The sequence below is a fragment of the Mastomys coucha genome, unplaced genomic scaffold (genome assembly GCF_008632895.1).
Source record: "Mastomys coucha isolate ucsf_1 unplaced genomic scaffold, UCSF_Mcou_1 pScaffold21, whole genome shotgun sequence".
Lineage (NCBI taxonomy): Eukaryota > Metazoa > Chordata > Mammalia > Rodentia > Muridae > Mastomys > Mastomys coucha.
The window spans coordinates 99037682-99059302 of record NW_022196904.1 but is presented as its reverse complement, the minus strand read 5'-3'; the positions used below and the strand labels follow the sequence as shown (position 1 = coordinate 99059302).

Below are 21621 nucleotides of genomic sequence, written 5' to 3'. Positions count from 1 at the left end.
GTGTGTGTGGTTTGCCTGCATGTATGTATGTGCACCATGTGTGTATCTGATTCCCCAGAAGGTAGAGGAAAAGTGTCAGATCCCCTGGGACCGGAGTTATGGATGACTGTGAACCATCAGGTAGGTACTGAACGTCGAACGCTGGCCATTCAGAGGAGCAGCCAGTGCTCTTAATCACTGAGCCATCCATCTCTCTAGCCCCTTTTTTCTGATTTGACTCTGTAACTAAAGTTGGCCTGAAACCTAGTGCAGACTGGCTTTGAACCAACAGCAATCTACTGCCCCTGCCTCCTTGAGGGGTGGGATCCCAGGCATGATCTACCACACCTGGCTCTTGGTGTTTCAACCACTTAAACGTAACGTCTTGTTAACTAATACCTATCATTCAAATTCAAGAAGCATGAGCAGGCACTCAGGAAAGGCTTCTGCCTGCTCTTTCCTCCAGGCTCCGGGCTTCTTGCCCACCAGCAACCAATGCTAACAGTTTCTTGTGTCTCTTCTGAGCTACTTTAAGCAAATGAGTAAGGCTGCATCATCCACTTCCTTTTAAATGCTAACACAACGCTCTCTCCTCAAGTTACTAGTTTCTTGAGTTACAAAACCACTCCAAAAATTTCTTTTCTGACTTTGCATGACCAAATTCTCAACATTTGCTAACATTTTTTCATGTGCCTAAAGGAAAATTCCATACGCTTTCAAGAGTTAGAGCAGTAAGACCTAAAACAGAGTTTTGTCTCCACAAAGTCAGAATGCAAATAAATTGGCCAAAAAAATTTTTAAAAGGGAACTTGTGTTTCCTTGGTTTTCTTTCACATGTGGCAATAGCCACGACATAAGGAAGCAAACTGTGCCAGTGTCTAGGCGAGGTTTGAAAACATGAAATTGGAGCACTCGAGGTTTTGGTTTATTGTTTTCCCCCATCAGGGTCTCTAGAAGCACAGGTTGGCGTGGCACTCCATATATAGAGCTCCTGCCCCTCCCTGTCTGCCTCCCACATGCCAGGATTAAAAAACCTGTGCCCTGCCCAGCTTCTTCTCCCTGTTGTGGAAAATAATAAAAAATGTCCTACCCTGAATCCACTCTTGTTTCTTCTTCTTATCCGAGGCACTGATTTCAAAGGTCTTCTCAAAGCATTTTATCAGAAAAAGACATTTCTTTCCATCTTTGTCTGGCAGAGACTAAAACAGAAACCATGATTTAGGTCTTTAAAATTTTATTCCTTTTTGTTTGTTTTAGATTATTTACAAAGCAGCTGAGGGGAGAGAAAAGGAGGGAAGAAAGGGACCTGGTCTGACCTTAGGTGGGACTGAGTTTACTCATGGCAAGGTGGCATCTTGTCACCCACATATGTGGATGCCAAAACGTCCAGAGGAAGATAGGAAGTGGCCTCTTGTTGGGTGGAAATGACTTCCATAGTCCTCAAGGAAGCTGGGAAGTGCAGTCCACCAGCAGGAAACTACCATTTTGTTTATGGAGACAGGGTCTCACAACGTAGACTAGGAGGATCTTGAACTCACCACCCTTCAGCCCCAGCCTCCTAAATGCTGGGATTACAGGTATGTGTCACACATCACACCTGGCTTAGTTTTCTTCTTATGTATTTCAATTAATTTCTTAACATATAAATCTAACTGAAACTCAATGCCAGTGAAAAGCACCTGCGAGTGCAAGTGTCTGATTACTAATGCTGTCCCCAGGCAGCCTCACGTGTGTTACAGTGACCCCTTACTGAGACATCTACACAAGACAAACTACAACACCCGGGGAGGACAGTGGTTGGACTCTAGCAATTGAGTGTGTCCCCTGTAGGAACCCTAGAAGGGGACACCCACAAAATGGTTGTAGGAGACCTCTCATTGCTATGGCTTTTCCTTACATCTGAGGTGTTAACTGCTGGTGCCCTGTGGTTCTTGACCTCTATCTTTATGAGTAAAATGGCAGAGCCTATGAAAATCCTGTAGGTCTCAGTTTAGCAGAGTATGAGCAAACCAGAAAGTATTAATATAGCTTTATACCATTTCTATAGTTTGAGTGTGAATTCCCATATTTTAAATGTTATTCAACAATACCAAGACACTAGTGGTGGTTAATATACAAATCAAGTCTAAAAAACAAAAAGTAAAATTTTTTGACACAATGTCTCGCCATGTAGCCCTGGCTAAGTAGAACAGGCAATCCTCCAGCTTCTTGATTGCTGGGATGACAGATATGTGTCACCTTGCCCCCACAAAATTTATGTTCTTGAGTACTTTACATTGTTACAGAATTAACAGCTATAAAATATATCACTCAAGACAGACACGGAGGCTCATACTTGCAATCTTAGTACTGTGTAGAAAGAGGCAAAAGGATGAAGAGTTCAAGGCTACAGCAAATTAAAGCCACTCAGACTAGATGAGAGCCTGTCCTCATAAATAAATACATCCTGTCTTTAAAATAAAATAAAATGAAGAGTGGTAGCACATGCCTGTAATCCCTGGGGTAGAAGAGGCAGGAAAGATAAGGAATTCATGGCCATCCTGGATTACATGGTTACTTCAAGCTACATGAGACCCTATCTTACCAAAATGATCCATTTTCTTCCGTTTGCTTTATTTTAAAAGCTCCAGATCTTTAGTCTATTGATAATCATCTTACTGCATTTTTTTGCCTTTTTTTTTTTCGGTTTTTCAAGATAGAGTTTCTCTATGTAGTCCCAGCTATCCTGAACTCACTCTGTAGACCAGGCTGGCCTCGAACTCAGAAAAACGCCCGCCTCTGCCTCCCAAGTGCTGGGATTAAAGGCGTGTGCCACCACTGCCCGGCATTTTTTTTTTTTTTTTTTGCCTTTTTAATGACTTGAGTTTACTCAATTATTCCTTAAATACAAATCTCTCAGATTTAATCTTTATACTTTATTCAAAGCATAAATATATATATTGTACTTTATTCAAAGCATAAATATATATATATATAGCAGAAAATATATTCATATTAGGTACACATTTTGTCAACTGTCTTTAATTTTAGTTTAGAAGTCACAGTGACTATACTTTATTTTGAAAATGTCCACTTGGGGATTATTTGAAAATTTAGTCTGTAAGAGTGAGGCTGGGAAAGCCCGTGGACAGCAGGGGGCAGCAGAGGGCAGCAGAGGGCAGCAGAGGGCAGCAGAGGGCAAGCATGCAGAGGCCACGCCCACTCACCTCCACACAGCAGTTTTCATCCAACAGGATGTCTCCTTTCTTATCTTTCAGATCCTCGCTCACATAGTAGGAAATTATGTTGGGTTTTAATACAAACCAGCGCTCAGTCCAGTTTTTCCGTTTGTGGCCTTTCTTCATCATGTAACCCTGTGACAGATTAAACCAAATGTAACGTGTGCTTTCATGTGTAAAAGCTGACAATCTTTCGATTGTCTTATTTACTCTATAATCTGACACCTGGTCCAAAATATGCAAATATTCAATGGTTCTCACCTGTGTGGACAATGGACTGGAGTCTCTGAGAATCTGTGATCCAGAGACATGATCCCCAGTGAAATCCACACGACCACACACAAAGGTTTACATGTAAATTTAGACATTTCAGAGTCTCTGCAAGTGACATACAGATAACAGAACCTTTGGTATTAATAAATAGTGAATTTTCCTACATTGTCTTACCTTTTAAGACATTTATTGAAATATATATAGGTAAGCAGAAATGTTTGGGATGTACAGTAAATGGAGACATAAAAGCATGTGGACAGAAACATAACCATATATCCTTGTAATATCAGATCCCTATTGAAGTTAAGCCTTAACTAATGCTTACTGATAGAAAAAAAGAACAAAGACAATAATAATCACCTACTAAAAAAGGAAAGTGCTAAGTATGGAAAACCGAAAGTAGATTATTTGATATAATAATGTAAGATGTTTGAAAGGCGTGTGTGTCTGTGTGTCTGTGTGTGTGTGTGTGTGTGTGTGTGTGTATGTATATATGTATATATATGCAGCTGGTGTGCATCTTAATCCCAGCAGGCAGACTGAGGCCAGCCTGGTCTATACATTGAGTTCCTTGGCTAGCCAAAGCTAGGGTGAGAGCCCATCTCAAGACAAACAGATGTTCTAGTTAGTAAGTGTTTAGTTTCCTACATGTATGTCAGACACTGTTGGGTGCTGAGGAAAAAAGAAATAGTCATTAAGATAAATACAACTTTGCTATATGAAAGTACCACTTTCTAAAGGTAAAGGTATTTTTCTATTTCTATAAAAGTATTGGAAAATCATGTACTTTCTAAAAATATAGAAAAAAAATTATGTAAAATTCACCAAAATCACACATTCCAGGGGTGATCATTAGATAATGTTTGTCAGTGAGCATCCCTCTAGACATCTCTACGCATGCGTCATATGTCATGCGTTGTGGGTTGTGTTACAGGAGCCCACTGTTCTACGGCCTGTTGTTTCCACTGAACACACACCATGGGCATCTTTCCACACTAGTGGGTACAGGACTACAAATGACATGAGGGTGCTTTTTAAAAATCATTTGGAAACTTGACTGAACAGTCCCTTCAAAATAGTAAGTGCTCAATTCTTAACTGTACTTCAAAACTGTGAGAGTAATTCTTCAAAGAGCCTAGGACTAGAGATATAGCTCAACTGTAAAGCACTTGCCAAAGAGTGCATAATACCTTGGTTTAATCCTCAATATCCCAGCAGGGTGGGGCAAATCCTAAAAGTCTAATAACAGAGAAAATAGAAAACTTTATTTTTGTTCTAAATCATTTAAAGAGTATAAGTGACTTATGGAGAGGGAAGGAAGCTATTTGGGTTCAAACATCAGATTCTAAAGATGAGAGAGATAGTGTTATGGCCCTCTTACCTGTTTCAATACATCTAAAATAAGCTCATTGAAGACCTCGTTAATGGCCATAGACACCGTCTGACGATCCATGCCCTTGCTAAACTGTCCATTCCCAATTAGCTCAATAAGTTCCCAAGCAGAAAGGCCATCTTTATTGTCATCAAAGTTTATTTTGTAATGTTCAAATTGTTCTTGTTGCCAACCTCCTCCCATAGCTTCTGTCAGTTTCTTAAGCAGGTATTCAATCTGTAGGGGAAAAAATTTTTTAAATTATTATTATTATTATTATTATTATTATTATTATTATTATTATTATTATTATTTTTAGGTTTTTTTGAGACAAGGTTTCTCTGTGTAGCCCTAGCTGTCCAACTTGCTCTGTAGATCAGGCTGGCCTTGAACACAGAGATCCCCCAGCCTCTAAGACAGGGTTTCTCTGTGTAGCCCTGGCTGTCCTGGTACTCACTCTGTAGACCAGGCTGGCCTGGAACTTATTTCCTATTTTTAACATAGGTATTCATTTGTGTTATTCATACTCTTGGGTTCAATTCAGAAAATATTCTTTATATTTCCAAAAAGTTACTTCTTTAAAAAACAAACTCCCATTGCTAGGGAAAGCTGTACACATGTAACACCAATGCTGGTGCAGTAGGTAAATCAACCTCAACAGCTCACACTTGCATGTACATGTGGCTAAGGAAAGCTACAAACACACTACACACAAACCACTGGCATCTCATGACTCTCTTTAGCTAAATACTTCAATATACCAAGAACATTACTCTTTTCTTCCTTCTGTTTCGATTTATTTGTTGATTATGAGGCAGGGTCTCATATAGTCCAGACTGGCCTCAAACTTACCTTGAACTGATTTTCCTGACCTCACCTCCCTTGTACTAGATTACTGGAGCATTTGCAACCAGTGCCCAGCTCTGCACACAAATCTCACTGAACATTAGTGTTAAATCAAATGCAGAAGTTATCCCCTAATCTACAGATTTCCTATGTAAACCAGTTACCTCTTTCCTGTTGTTTCCAACAGGATGATGTTATAAATTTGATTGAATTTCTAGTGTGAGCCAGAAAGGCTTACTAAATCCTGAAACATCAGACATTATGTAGGAAAATATTGGAGGGTGGGGAGGAAGAGGTAGTGGTGCCTAATGAGAAAATGACATTGCTTGTCTTAACAACTCAGCATGATAATTCTCATTCATCTCTATCTTCCCAATGTTTTCTTTCTATCTGATATATATTTCTTGAGCATATTCATAGTGCAAACTGATGGGTCTGACCACGACAATTCCATACGTGCACATCATATACTTGGCAAATATTTACCCCACCTCTTGTCGTCTCTGATCCCCTCCCCTTGTTACTGACTTTAGTTGATGCAAAACCACCCACAAAACCCCACGCCACTAACCAGTAACAAAGAGCTGCTGACATTTTTCCTGAGATCAGTGATTTTCACTATGAATTAAGCCAGGATTTTTGTTGATGGAATGAAAATATTCTATCACAATGGAGCCAGATACAGTTTTACAAGGTTTTTGTGTATACATATTTGTTTGTGCTGGGTCAAGATATAACCTATAAAGATATTATCTTCCTATAAGGTTGAAATGGAAAAAAAAACATTTAGCTAGATTTCATGGCATACTTAATCCCAGCACTTGGGAGTCTAAAGCACATCTATTTCAGGTCAGCCAGGGCTACAGAGTGAAACTCTGTCTCAATAAATAAGTAATAAATAAGGAGGGGGAGAGAGAGAGAGAGAGAGAGAGAGGGAGAGAGAATAAAGATAAAAGCCCACAGGAGAAAGAAAGTACTGTTTTTTAGATGGTTCACAAATGTGACCTCCTCCACCTGCTTGCTTCAAGCCTCATACTCTCTCGGTAGGCCACGCTGCACTTCAACAGGACCCCAGGTTCACTCATACTGCTTCAACCCTACAGTAGGTGCTGCATTCCCTACATCCTCTTCTGTGTCACTGCACTCAGTGTGCTGGGTTCCACTTTCTAATCCTCCTTTGCTTTCCCACCCTTTTCTGAATTCTTCATAGGTGCCCCAGAGTTCAAGTACAGCAGGACTCAGCTGACGCCTAAAATGAACAAGCTAAGCTCCAATCTTCTCATCTGTGAAATGGGGGTAACAATATTCATTACACAAAGAGAGATAAAAGAAGACACACAGAAAACAGGCAGCACAAAGCCACCCAGCAGCCACACCAACAATGTCACTTCCCCTCCACACTGGGTGACATATTACACAAACACTTGAAATTATACTTGAGAAAACATTTACCAAGAATGAAAATAAAGAATGCAAAGTTAAGCTGGCCCATGGTTTCACTTGCAAAAACAGAAAATGCAGACTTTCTGGCAAACATTTGTCAAAAACACAGAAAATACTTAGTTACAGATAAGACTTAGGGTTCATTTTTCTTTTTTTATTCTTTGTATATATGTGATTATAATGCTTTTTTATATATTGTTTGTAAATTAATAAAGAGCAACAGGAAATGGAAAGAAATTCCATTTACTAAGTACCACAAGTTCAAAACCATCACAAGTTTAGTGACAGAAGCTCCTTTGGCATAAACATTAATTAACCAAGGCCTTGAAAATGGTGAGCAGTGTGAGCAAGTGCTCTGAGCAGAAGAGAAGTACACTCAGGCCCTTCTCTCCTCTGCGTGAAGAGCTGTCACTGCTGCCTAGGCCCTCACTTTCTAAGGAGGTGAAAGGCAGTAGCAGACACTGAAGAGGAAAAGGGATAATGGGCAAGATTACTAAAGTCAAAAAGAGGCTAAAAACAAAATAACAAGTTTTTGTTTCGTTTTGTTTCTTTTTTGGTTTTTCCAGACAGGGTTTCTCTGTATAGCCCTGGCTGTCCTGGAACTCAGAAATCCACTTGCCTCTGCCTCCCAAGTGCTGGGATTAAAGGCGTGCACCACCACTGCCCCATCAATAACAAGTTTTTTTAAAAGAAAGGAAGGAAGGAAGGAAGGAAGGAAGGAAGGAAGGAAGGAAGGAAGGAAGGAAGGAAGGAGCAGAAGGACACAATCACACACACTATACCCAAGGAGCAGGAGGACACAATCATACACACTACAACCAAGGAGCAGGAGGACACAATCATACACACTATACCCAGGAGCAGGAGGACACAATCATACACACTATACCCAGGAGCAGGAGGACACAATCATACACACTATAACCAAGGAGCAGGAGGACACAATCATACACACTATAACCAAGGAGCAGGAGGACCTTTTGACTGTGCTGGCAAAGAGACACATTCTCACTCCACTATTCAAGTGAGCTAAATAATGAGTCACGTGTGTGCCAGGGCTGCTTTACAGAAGAGCCTGTGCCAATTCTCCAGCTCAGTCAGCTCAGGAAGCAGCCTGCTTCCCCCTTCCACGCAGATTTCACTAAAAATAACAAAGAAGAAACTTCAAGCCGAATGTGATTTTTCTAGGTCTTTGGCTTGGATTTTTATTCTGTCAAAAGTTCTCTCTGTCATTAAAGGAGCAACCTACATTTTACCTCACCTAAGATCTCTTTAAAACATTTCAAGTTTGAGTTTTCACTGCAGCAAGGCACTTCTTCCAAATAAGTGTGTGACAGATACATCCTGTTTTGTTCTTTGGAAATGACACTAGTAAAAACTATACTTTATGCTTTATGGGCACACATTTCCAGGAATATCACCAGAAAAAAATGTGGAACCAACTCAAAGGGGCTCACCATCTCTCTACAAATGTGCCGATAGAAACACCTTCACTTTACCATGTAATTTAAATATTTATTTAACATTCCTGACATTCATTCTGAGTAATGGAAAAAGTAGTCAAATGAATATTGTGGATGCATTATTCACACAACTGCTGCTGTTAGACAGTATTGGCTGAAGTAGAGAAAAAAAAACTTGACTTCACTGGGTATGGTATAGCATATCTATGATCTCAGTGCTTGGGGGTGGAGACAAAAGAATAGCCACAAGTGTCTCAAAAAACAAAAACCATAAACTTAAAACACAAGTGACCATTGTGATAGATAGATTACTAGAAACATAAAAATTATGCAGGAGTGGCGGAACAGGAGCACACCTTTAACCCAGCACTCGGGAGGCAGAGGCAGGTGGATCTCTGTGAGTTCAAGGCCAGCCTTGTCTACAGAGTGAGTTCTAGGCCAGCCAGGAAAAGAGATCCTGTGTCAGACAAACAAACAAACAAACAAAGGAATGTGTATGTGTGTGTATGTGTGTGTGTGTGTGTGTGTGTGTAAAAGATAAATACATTCTATTTAGACTGTATTTAATGAGCAGTACGCTTCTCATATGTACCTGAGACACTCTGAACTTGTAAGACTTTAAAATTCCCAACAAACAAGTTAAACCCACAAAGATGCTGCATTTTAAATTTTTTTTAAAGATTTATTTATTTTATGTATTCACCATTGCTCTCTTTAGACACACTAGAAGAGGGCATCAGACCCCACTGCAGATGATTGTAAGCCACCAGGTGGTTGCTGGGAATTGAACTCTTAACCATTGAGCCATCTCTCCAGCCCTTAAATTTTATTTTTTAAAAGTACATGTTTTTATGTTACATTTTCTAAAACTCTACATTTCAAAAACAGTTCAAGTATATTTTATGTTGCTAAATATTTAGAAAGGAAACAAAATTTAATAGGCTCTCTTGTGACCTTGAGGTGGCAGTGCTTGGTCAAAGGACAGATGACTTGCTGAAGCTCAGTGTGCCAAGGCCATGGTCAAAACTCAAGAGGCTGACACAGCAACAGAAGCAATTTCATATGACTCTGATTCAGTGACTCCTTCTCTACCTCACAGGAACACTCCCGCTCACAGAAGGACAGTCTATAAGTCTAACTCTATCTCTACTTCTGTTACTAGAAACAGACCTTGTCATGTAAACCAGGCAGGCCTCCATCTCTTGATCCTCCTGCCTCAAGCTTCCCTGGTGCTAGAACTGCAGCAGCACATGTTCTAATTCTGAGAGGAATTCTCCATCTGAGAGGAGATGCAGAGGCACTCAAGGATGCAAAGCACAGAGTAGGCCCACCCGAGACATGACAAGGTCCGCTGCACCAAAGAGAGGTCACTCTCCTCCCAGACAGGATTAACATGTTTGAAGGAGGATAAAATGTTCAAGTCAGCCTGCAATGATAAAGGTAAACACTCAGAAGCCCAGGCTGGCTGCAGCAAAGACAGCATCAGGCCATCAAGGCCCACATGGGTCCTGTTGCTCCTCACGATCATCAAGAAGCTGACCACAGCAGTGGCTCAGTGATAACAAAGCCCCTAAATCAAGAAAGCACTTACCATGGCTACAATAAAGGTGCCCACATCCTTGCTGCCTAACTGTTAATTCTGAAAGCAAGACAAAGTGGCTTGCAGGTCCACCATGGATATTTTAGTGAGAGAAAAATCCAAATGGTCAAGGATAAGAGACCCATCCACTTCTAGTTCCAACACACATAAATGTGGAATTCTGAGTGTGGCTGCAAAATATCTTCAAAGACCATATTGGAAGGCCAGGCGTGGTGGTGCACACCTTTAGATTCAGCACTCAAGAAGGCAGGGGCAGGTAGATCTCTGTGAGTTTGAGGCCAGCCTGGTCTACATAATCAGTTCCAAAATAGCGAGGGCTCTGTAGAGAGACCTTGCAAAAAAAAAAAAAAAAAAAAAAAAAAAAAAGACCATGTAAGAAACCTTACTTGATGCCCAGCAGTGGTGGTGCACGCCTTTAATCCCAGCACTTGGGAGGCAGAGGCAAGCAGATTTCTGAGTTCGAGGCTAGCCTGGTCTACAGAGTGAGTTCCAGGACAGCCAGGGATATACAGAGAAACCCTGTCTTGGAAAAAAAAAAAAAGAAAGAAAGAAAGAAGGAAGGAAGGAAGGAACAAAGGAAGAAAGAAACCAACCAATCTACCTTACTTGAGCTGGAGAGATGACTCAGCAGCTAAGACCACTGCCCTCACCCATCTGGTGGCACACAACTTTCCATAACTCCAGTTCAAGAGAATCCAATGCCCTCTTCTAACCTCTAAGGCCACCAGCACCAGGCACAGACATATATGCAAACAAAACACTGATAAACAGTAGTAGTAGCAGCAGCAACAACAGGAATAAAATTCTTTTCTAAGAAGAAAGTAGTATGTGCATAGCCCTGTAGTAGTGTAGTATAAGCCATGTCTGTTAAAGGCCTTTCAGGGCACCATTACCCACTCTGGATTACGCTGGGCAGTGCCTTGGGATGTTGCATTCCATGTCCCCTTTAACAGGCATATACACTTAATACTTAAATGTTACCATAGTTAACACCAAGACAGTGTTCCCACTACCATAGAGAAACTGCCTTTCCCTTGCTACCAATGGCTACCTATTGTTAAATCCAGAGGTCCCTTACTACTATCTGATTTTTCTGCAATTTACATTCTCATGTGCCTCCTCTTATCTCACTGCATACAAGGTTCTGCTTCCTTTACCAAATCTACTTCCTCCTGCTGCTATAGAAACAGCCCCAAGGTTCTCTTGGCCTTCACAACTCCTCCTATGGTCACTTCCTCCCTGCCCTAACCTACTCCTGTGGTTTCTCCCAGTCTCTCTCCAACCGTGGCTTCTCAGAAGCTCTAACTGCAGATTTTCATTAGGATACATTCTATCTACAACACTAAACATGCCATACACATTATCATGACCCACTTGGTGAGCATGTACACGCATGGGTTCAGGCAGTGCATCAAATGTTTCACACATATCAACTTTTTTAGCCTCACAGGGTACATTGTAGAAACCAGCAATTTCCATTCTAAAGGTGGGGAGACACAGATTGGAAGATTACTTTGTTAGTCTGTGAAGAAGTGGTAAAATCTGGTTTTAAAATCGGTCTGTTTCAAAGACCTCGCTTTATAAAAACCATTGTGCTACCTCTAGGTGCCCAGGACCTGTGCCAGGACTTCCCCACAGCCAGGCACTATCAACATGAGTAGACAGGGACCACGAGGATACAAATTTAATCTGCTGGCTATGGCCTTATCTAGTACAGACCAGTTAGCTGTGTTCTGACTACCCAAAAGTTCAGCCACAGGACTCAAGAACATCACAATCATGTATCATACAGGAAATTGTCATCTTGACTCAGAAAAATCCATGTCTGGTCAAACCTCTCCTGCATGTCTGGTTTCCAGATAGCTGCATAGGAATCTTACTCCTAATCCCCAAAGCCCTCACCTGGGACATTTAGGGAGAATAACACAGAACATGGTCAGCAGACGTGCTCTCCTTTGCTTTGAGCGGTCTAGGAAAAAAAAAGCCATCATCCTAGACTTTGAAACTTAAAAAGAGGAAAGCATTACCTACTCCTGACACAATGAGAGAGCGGTACTCTGGATCCTACATATTTCCCACGGAGCATCAGCCAGTTCTGCAAGCAGACAATTATGTTGTCCCTTGTCCTGAACAAATACTCTTTAGATACCATGAGGGTGGATTCACCTGCAACCACAGCAATTCCAAGAGGAAGGGTCTCACTGTCCCTGCAAATCTCCAAGGAAGATTTTTGATTTCCCCCAAATCCCTAAGTTTGGGCTTTTCTGGATTCAACCTGTTTTGCCTCTGATAAAAACAAACAACAACAAAAGCAAAAATAAAAATAAATATCAACACTGAATCAACACAAATTTTGCAGCCAGTTCTTTTCAGTGCCTAAGCATCTAAACGGTCCCCAAAGCCACACTTACCTCTTCTGGCACAATAACTAATGGATACTTGTCCTCTGACAAGAAGTTGAAAATGACCCACACTTTAAATGCATCATCTTCTGTAATGAGTAGTGGGCTCTTGGTGAGGTTTTTCTTGACACAGAGGGTCCAACACATTCTATTGAATTCAATCTTGTCAAAGTTGTCTTGGACCTAAAAAGGAAAGAGGAAAACTAATAAGCCAATCCAAAATCAGGTGACACACATGCACATGCACATGCACACATGCACACACACACAAGCACACAATAAAACAAGACAGGCTTCACTCAAACTGTCTACTAACCAATGGTCATACCCCATGTATCTGCTCCTTTGGCTCAGCAATAATTCTTCTCAGCCTCTGTCCTTGACACTAGCTAAGCAGACATCCATCAGAGCTGATAATGCCAAGCATTGTAGGCCACATTCTGATTTTTTTTTTTACCCCATTTTTATTTATATAGACAAAGATGAAACCTTGATAGTGGAAAGCTGTTTAACTGAAATTCTGAGACACTCACTCCTGAACCTAACACTCTAAGAGTCCATTACTGTGCTAGGAAATAAAAGGCAAAGCTGAAGAACGTGATCTATGTGCTTACATGTTTAATTTATCAGAGAAAACATAGTTAAGTAGACAGTTGAAATATTAGTATGTAATCAATAGTTTCTCATTCCTCAACAAGAAAAGTGTATACCATAATCATTACTTTCCAGAGACAGATACCCAATCAATACTTGCTTGTCTCTCCAAGAAACATAAAGATAATTATAATATGGTATGACAATTAGTATAACCAAGATTCCATGGAAATGCTGAGTAGCTAATCCAACCTGAATATGGGGCTATTGATATTTGAGCTGAGGTGTGGCTCAGTGGTAGAATGCTTATGTAACAAGTTCAAGGCCTGGGTTTGATCCTCATACTGAAAAAAAAAAAAAGTTAAACAGATCAAGAATGGGATAAAGCATGTTCCAGATTTAACCATATGATAGACATTTAACCATGGTTAAATGTAAGTGGGAAACTACATGCTGGAAGGTGGTCTCAGTTGGACAGAATCCACCTTGTGTTCATTTAAACAAAAAGGAAGTTTACTAGAACAATGAATAACCTCACAGATCCATGAGCAAGAAAAAAGAGGTAATGCACCTGTGCCAGTACCAAAGTACACTATGAGTCAGAACTTCAGCCCGAGTCAGTCAGAGAAATAGACTAGTGGGGACCCCACAGCCAGTACAACATGAGACAACACCACTGTGCCTGTCCTGGGGCCTCTATGCCATTCACTACAGTGGGTCCCCCTGAGCCTGGGGCACATTCTCATGTTCAGATGTCATGGAGCAGGGAAAATAAGGACCTATACTTTTCTGTGTCTCCATGTAAGACAGGTGTTGCTCCCCACCAAGAGCCTGTGAAGTTTCTCACATTAGAGTTCAATGCCAGCCAGACCAAACTTGGTAAATGTGTATGACAAGGAGAGTTAAAGCTATAAGAAGAAGAGCCAATCAGAAAGAGGTCATTCTTGGTAAGGAGTCAGGACTTTATCTGTACTGACAGCTGAAGGCTCAGTGATCTTCATTTTTGTTTGTTTCTTTGTTTTTTTGGTTTTTTGAGACAGGGTTTCTCTGTGTAGCCCTGGCCATCCTGGAACTCACTCTGTAGACTAGACTGGCCTCGAACTCAGAAATCTGCCTGCCTCTGCCTCCCAAGTGTTGGGATCAAAGGCGTGCGCCACCACCGCCTGGCAGTGGTCTTCATTTTTACAGCCATATTCTGGGACAATATGGAAGGCAGCATGGAGGAGCTGGAGAGCAGGACAAAAGCAAAGCATGTTCTATTTGTCTTTGGAGTAGCACTCTGTGTTGTGTATAATGTGAAGCCCCTGCTGGCCTCATAGAGACGCTTCTCTTGATCTTTAACGGAGTCTGTGGTTGGTAAGCCAGCCTCTGAGAAGCAGAGAGATGCTCTCTGTACTCTGTCTTTACCTCATCACTTCCCATGCTTCACCACGTGGGGCAGATCAAGTGTCCCTGCCCCAACAACACCATTTACTGAAGACTTATTTATATGTGAAGGTCAGGAGGTATCTTTCAGAAGTCAGTTCTTTCTTTCCACCATGTGGATCCTGGGAACCAAACTCGGGTTGCCAGACTTGTTGGCACACACGTTTACCAAGTGCATCATCAACTCCACCATCAGGGACAAAACCCAGAACATCATGAATGTTAGACAGGCATTTGAACTTTAAAACCAATACATCACTAAGCCCTCACTTAGACTAACTCCATATTAAGTTTATAATCTGAACAGCATCCCTGTTTTATAGATCAGGAAATGGGTTCAGAAAACAGTGAGGTACTTTACTCAAGTTTACATGATTGGTGCACATCAAAACTAAGGCTTAAAGGCCAACTCTTTCCACTCTGTCTGAGATAAAGGTCCTTGTGTGACGCAGGTTATCTGTGCAGAACTACTTCTAACAGCCACTGACACCAGCTCTGCCAACAGTGGGGAACAAAGCACTAAATGAAAGACAGGCCATATGGAAAGGACATGTGCACAAAAGCATGGATTCCTGCTCTGAGGAACAAGAAGTGGTTCCCTGAGTGTGTGGTAACTCACAGGATTCCCCCAGGGAGTGGCTTGATATGTAACTGGAAAGTGAACAGAGGTCAAGTCACAAAGGGCTTACAATTTTAAGAGATACTACACAAGCCAGTTTAGTACTTTGTAGAAAAGAAAGCATTTAAAGTGGACCTTAAGGTACACTGAAGACCAGACCAGCTAAGGTGGCTCAGTGGGTAAAGGCACTTCCTGGTAAGCCTGATGACGTGAGCTTGATACCCGGATGCCACACAGTGGAAACCAAGAACTGACCATTAAGTCGTGCTCAGTATGTCTGTCATTATTGCAAGTGATGTGCATATACACTAAATAAATGCTTTGTTTGTTTTTTAAAATCAGGGGCATTGACAAGGACAAGGAAAGGCACTCAAGAGCAGGAGAGGAAATGGCTGGAGCAAAGGCATGGGGGCAGTATCACTCATGCAGGGCAACTTGGGCTGACCAGCAGGAAGATGGCAAATCAAATGCCAGAGGTAAGCTAAAGCCAAAGTTATGCTATGTCTGAGCACAGGAGGAAACAAGCAAGGTTTTTAAAGGTAGGACGTGGCTTTGTTTGTAGCAAACACACTAAACACACTGACATGTGTAGGGGTTTTCAGGAGGTAGAAGGAAGGTACAGGTGATGGTTTGTATATGCTTGGCCCAGGAAGTGGCACTATTAGAAGGTGTAGCCCATTGGAGTAGGTGTGTCACTGTGGGTCTGGGCTATAAGACCCTCACTCTAGCTGCCCGGAAGTCAGTCTTCCACTAGCAGCCTTCAGATGAAAATGTCAAACCCTTAGCTCTGCCCGCACCATGCCTGCCCGGATGCTGCCATGCTCCCTTCTTGATGATAATGGACTGAACCTCTGAACCTGTAAGTCATCCCCAAGTAAATGTTGTCCTTATAAGAGTTGCCTTGGTCGTGGTATCTGTTCACAGCAGTAAGACCCTAAGACAGTGCACAAAACAAGGGAGAAGGAAAGGAGGTATTCAGCTGTGAGCATCTTCAAACTGATGTTCTAGAAAACAGAGATATCCAAAAACAAGCAAGCCACAAGAGGTCGGCTTGTGAGACAGCAGACAATGGCACCATGACGACCACAGACAGAGGGTGGAAAGCAAAAATAAAAGGAACCAGAAAAAGAACTTCAAGTTGGGCACAACACACCTATAATCCCAGAACGTGGGAGGTAGAGGCAGGAGGATCAGTAGGTCAACATCCTCCTCCTCTACTCAGTGAGTTCAAGGCCATCCTGGGTTAAGAACAAAACCCAAACTGGAAACCAGCCAGGTGTGGCAGTATATACCTGTAATCCCAGCACCTGGGAGGCTTAAGCAGAAGAAAAATGATGAGTTTGAGGCCAATGTGGGCAGCAGAGTAAAAACCTTGTCTGGAAAAATAATAAGAGTAACATCATATTCAATGGTGAGAAACTGAAAGCCTTTTCTCTTATTTATTTATTTTATGCATATGAGTACACTGTAGCTGTACAGATGGTTGTGAGCCATCATGTGGTTGCTGGGAATTGAACTGAGGATCTCTGCTCGCTCTGGCCCAAAGATTTAATTATTATTACACACAAGTATACTGTAGTTGTCTTCAAACATCCCAGAAGAGGGCATCAGATCTCCTTACAGGTGGTTGTGTGCCACCATGTAGTTGCTGGGATTTGAACTCAGGACCTTCAGAAGAGCAGTCAGTGCTCTTAACTGCTGAGCCATCTCTCCAGCCCCGCCTTGTTACTTCTTGACATAATACTAGAAGTACTGGCCAAAGCAGTGAGGCAAGGAAAATAAGTAAAAAGCACACAGATTGGAAAGGAGCAAGCCACATAAGTCCCTAAGTGGATGACCGAATCTTATATACTATATATCTCATCTTACTTCAAGAAGGCAAAAGACTAAGCTGGGCAGTGGTGGCACACACCTTTAATTCCAGCACGTGGGAGGCAGAAGGAAGAAGGCAGAGGCAGGCGGATTTCTGAGTTCAAGGCCAGCCTGGTCTACAGAATGAGTTCGAGGACAGTCAGGGCTACACAGAGAAACACTGTCTCGAAAAACCAAAAATAAAAAGAATTTAAAAAAAAAAAGGCAAAAGACTTGCAATGAAAACTGTAACATACAATATTGCTGGAAAAAAAAAAGATATAAACAGGTAGCCAAGCATCTCATTATGCTCATGAATTAGAAGATCTAAGATGTTCATAATGTCTAGAGTAATCTACAGATTCTATGAAATTCCTACCAAAATGTCAATGTGCTTTTTTGCAGAACTAGACACATTAAAAAAAAAAAAAATCTAACATTCATATGGAATCTCAAGGGATCCTAAATAGCCAAAAACAATCTTACAAAAAGAAAAGGAAAGGAAAAAGAAAACAAAGCTGGAGCCTCACATTTCCTAAAATATAACACAAAGCTAAAATAACCAAAACATTATAGTATGAGGACATAAAAACAGACATGGAAATAGAATTGAGTCCTCAAGCACATAATCATGTGATCTTCAATAAAGGGCCAAGAACACATAGCAAAAGGACCGTCTCCTTAGTAAATGGCATTTCAGAGACTAGACATTAACATGCAGTAGAATGTTCTTTACTTAACACTATATACAAAAATAACTCAAAATGTTTGGAGCTAGCTCAAGTGGGCGAGTGCTTACCTAACACACACAAGTCCCTGAGTTCAATCCTTAACACCACGTAGCTGGGCAAGGTGGTGACAGCTGCCATCCCAGCACTGGGTGGGTGGTAAAAGCTGGGGGATCAAAAGCTTAAGAACATCTGTAGCTACATAGTAGGTCTGAGGCCAGCCTGGACTACATGAGGTCCTGCCTAGGAAGGAAGGAAGGAAGGAAGGAAGAAAGGAAGGAAGGAAGGAAGGAAGGAAGGGAGGGAGGGAAGGAGGGAGGGAGGGAGGAAGGAAGGAAGGAAGGAAGGAAGGAAGGGAGGGAGGGAAGGAGGGAGGGAGGGAGGGAGGAAGGAAGGAAGGAAGGAAGGAAGGGAGGGAGGAAGGAAGGAAGGAAATAAATAAAAGAATGAATTATATCAAAGTGAATTAAAGCTTTAAAACTACATTTATACAACTTCTCCAAGGAAACATGGAAGGAACACTTCAAGACATTCTAACAACAAGGGTATCTTGGTTAGTAACCATGCATTTATAAGGGGTTAATTATTAGAAAACAACAGATTCCTAAACTCAGTGACAACACTTAACAATGGCAAAGGAAAAAATTTAAATGAGTAAAAGTTTTGACTAGACAAGACTATATATATGTGTGTGTGTATGTGTGTATACACATATACATATATATACACACATATATATGGATAAATAGGGAGAGAGAGAGAGAGAGACAGAGAGAGAGAGAGGGAGAGGGAGATCCAGAGAATGTCTACAAATGGCCAATAAGCCTTTGAAAATATGTTCAAAGTCATGTATCACAGGGAAATGCAAATCAAATACAATGTCAGATGGCTGCCATCAAAGCAAATCAGTGAGGTGAAGATGTAGAGAAACGAAGCACCAGAACACATAGGGCTCAGTTTCTGTAGGTCCCCCTTTGTGTGCTGTCGCTAAAACTGAAAAAATGGCACAGCTACTGAGAAAAACAGTACAGATGTTCCTCAAAAATTAAAAATGAAACTACCACATGATCCAGCAATTTCATTACTGGGTAGATATCCAAAAGAACTGAAAACAGGATCTTGAAGAGATACTGTACCCCCACATCCACTGCAGCACTGTTAAACAACAGCCAAGAAGAAATATTCAGAATAGGCAAACCCATGAAGCAGAAAGTAGGTCACTAGTTTCCTAGGGACTGGAAAAAGGGAGAACTGAGAGTGATATAAACGAGAACAGGTTTTCTCTGAGGGATGATGGGATAGTGAATGTCCCGACAACTACTATAACTATGCAACTACTAAGTTGTACACTTTAAGACGGTAAATGTGGCCGGGCGGTGGTGCCGCACGCCTTTAGTCCCAGCACTTGGGAGGCAGAGGCAGGCGGATTTCTGAGTTCGAGGCCAGCCTGGTCTACAGAGTGAGTTCCAGGACAGCCAAGGATACACAGAGAAACCCTGTCTCGGAAAAAAAAAAAAAAAAAAAAAAAAAAAAAAAAAAGATGGTAAATGTGAGCTAAGCATGGTGGTGCAGACCTGTAATCTTAGCACTCACAGGCTAAAGCAAGCAGACTGCTGAAAGTTAAAGGCCAACACGAACTGCATAGCAAATATACAGAGGCCAACCAGAGCTACCTGGCAAGATAGTATCTCAAAAAACCAAAAACAAAACTGGAGTACCATGGCACATGTCTTTTATCAGAACACTTGTGAAGCAGAGGCAGGCAGATTTCTGTGAGTTCAAGGACAGCCTGGTCTATATAACAGGTCTAGGCTAGCCAGCAAAATCTTATTTTTAAAAAAAGCAACAAAGGTAGGGAATAGGCACCAGGGAGAGGGTTCAGAGATTCAGTGGGTAGAGTGTGTTTGTCACACAAGCAGAGGACCAGAGTTTGAATCCCCTGAAATTAACATAAAGCTAGGTGTAGTCCTGTGTCTGTAATCACAGCACCCCTATATACAGAGAGATGGGAGGCAAAGGCATTCACAAGGTAGTTAGCCTAGTATAAGCAGTGGATAAAGAACAAAGAGATCCTAACTCAAGAAAGGTGGAGGGCAAGAACCCACAGCCAAGGTAGTCCTGTACACACACACACACACACACACACACACACACACACACACACACACACGTGTAAAAAAGGATCAGTTTGGGCTGTGATAATGTCCAGCATGTCAGAAAACAAACAAAAGAACAAGTTTTATATGGTGTGAATTACACCATAACAGAAAAAAATAACTGTTTTATGAAACCAGAGTAAAGGTGTGGAGCTAGGAAAATGCAGGACAAGGGGAGGTTCTTAACTGTGGTCACACACATTTCTACTTTCAAATTCCTCCCTGAATCCAAACTCTTCATTATTCTAGCCCAGTGCTTCTCACCCTTCCTAATGCTATGACCCTTCAATACAGTTCCTCATGTTGTGGTGACCCCTGTACTGGCTGGTTTTGTCTCTCAACTTGACACAGGCTGGAGTTATCACAGAGAAGGGAGGTTCAGTTGGGGAAGTGCCTCCATGAGATCCAGCTGTGTGGCATTTTCTCAGTTAGTGATCAAGGGGGTAGGGTGGTGCCATCCCTGGGCTGGAAGCCTTGGGTTCTATAAGAGAGCAGGCTGAGCAAGCCAGGAGAAGCAAGCCAGTAAGGAACATCCCTCCATGGCCTCTATTATCAGCTCCTGCTTCCTGACCTGTTTGAATTCCAGTCCTGAGTTCCTTTGATGATGAACAGCAATGTGGAAGTAAGCTGAATAAACCCTTTTCTTCCCAACTTGCTTCTTGGTCATGATGCAGGAATAGAAACCCTGACTAAGACAACCCCCAACCATATAATTGTTTTGTTGCTACTTTATAACTGTAACTTTGCTGTTATAAAATGTAATATAAACACCTCATATGCAGGATATCTAATATGTGACCCCAAATGGGTCACAACCCACAGGTTAGAAAACGTTGCTCTAGTTCATAGCAAAAAACAAACCACCAATCCTTTCCAGTATAAGGCCATACTGTACTCACACCTGAATCCCCAGTGCCAGTATGCAGGGTTCATTTGCTCATTCGCTCAACTATTTGTAAAGGAGCCAAGTATGGTGTTTTATGCCTGTAATACCAGCACAGCACTTGGAGGACTGATGCAGGAGGACCGCCATGAATCCAAGGTCAATCTAGGCTTGGGCTACAAGGCTATAGAGCTTTTTTTTTTTTTTAGATGTTTTCTTATTTACAATATCTCCTTTCCCAGGTTCCCCTCCAAAAAAAGAAAACAGAAAAATAAAAGAAAATAAGGAAAAAAATAAAAATAAAAAAACCAAAAACTAAAACAATCCCCTATTCCCTCCCTCCTCTCCCTGCCCACCATTCCACCCCCTCCTGCTTACTGGCCCTGGTATTCCCCTACACTGGAGCATAGAACCTTCACAGGGCCAAGGTCCTCTCCTCCCCCTGATGACTGGCTTGGCCATCCTCTGCTATACGCATGCTGCTGGAGCCATGAGTCCCACCATGTGTACTCTTTGGTTGGAGTTTTAGTCCCTGGAAGCTCTGAGGGTACTAGTTAATTCATATTGGTTTTCCTCCTAAGGGGCTGCAAACCCTTCAGCTCCTTGGGTCCTTTCTCTAGCTCCTTCATTGGGGACCCTGTGCTCAGTCCAATGGATGGCTGTGAGCCTCTACTTCTGTCCAACTAATACAGAAGTAGAGGCTTATCCCAGCACTTGGGAGGCAGAGGCAGGTGGATTTCTGAGTTCGAGGCCAGCCTGGTCTACAGAG

The 21621-nt window shown here is 41.8% G+C and overlaps 1 protein-coding gene across 1 annotated transcript in view; it reads right to left on the bottom strand.

Annotated features, from left to right (window-relative positions):
* The window catches only part of Swap70 (switching B cell complex subunit SWAP70), a 65759-nt gene that overhangs the window by 15126 nt on the left and 29012 nt on the right, over window positions 1-21621 (bottom strand). Inside the window, exons 3-6 of the mRNA XM_031387846.1 lie at window positions 12606-12779; window positions 4852-5079; window positions 3186-3332; window positions 1070-1178 (exon numbers count right to left, since the gene is read on the bottom strand). Of these exons, the coding sequence (XP_031243706.1) occupies window positions 1070-1178; window positions 3186-3332; window positions 4852-5079; window positions 12606-12779 (658 nt within the window). The remainder of the gene's footprint in view (window positions 1-1069; window positions 1179-3185; window positions 3333-4851; window positions 5080-12605; window positions 12780-21621) is intronic.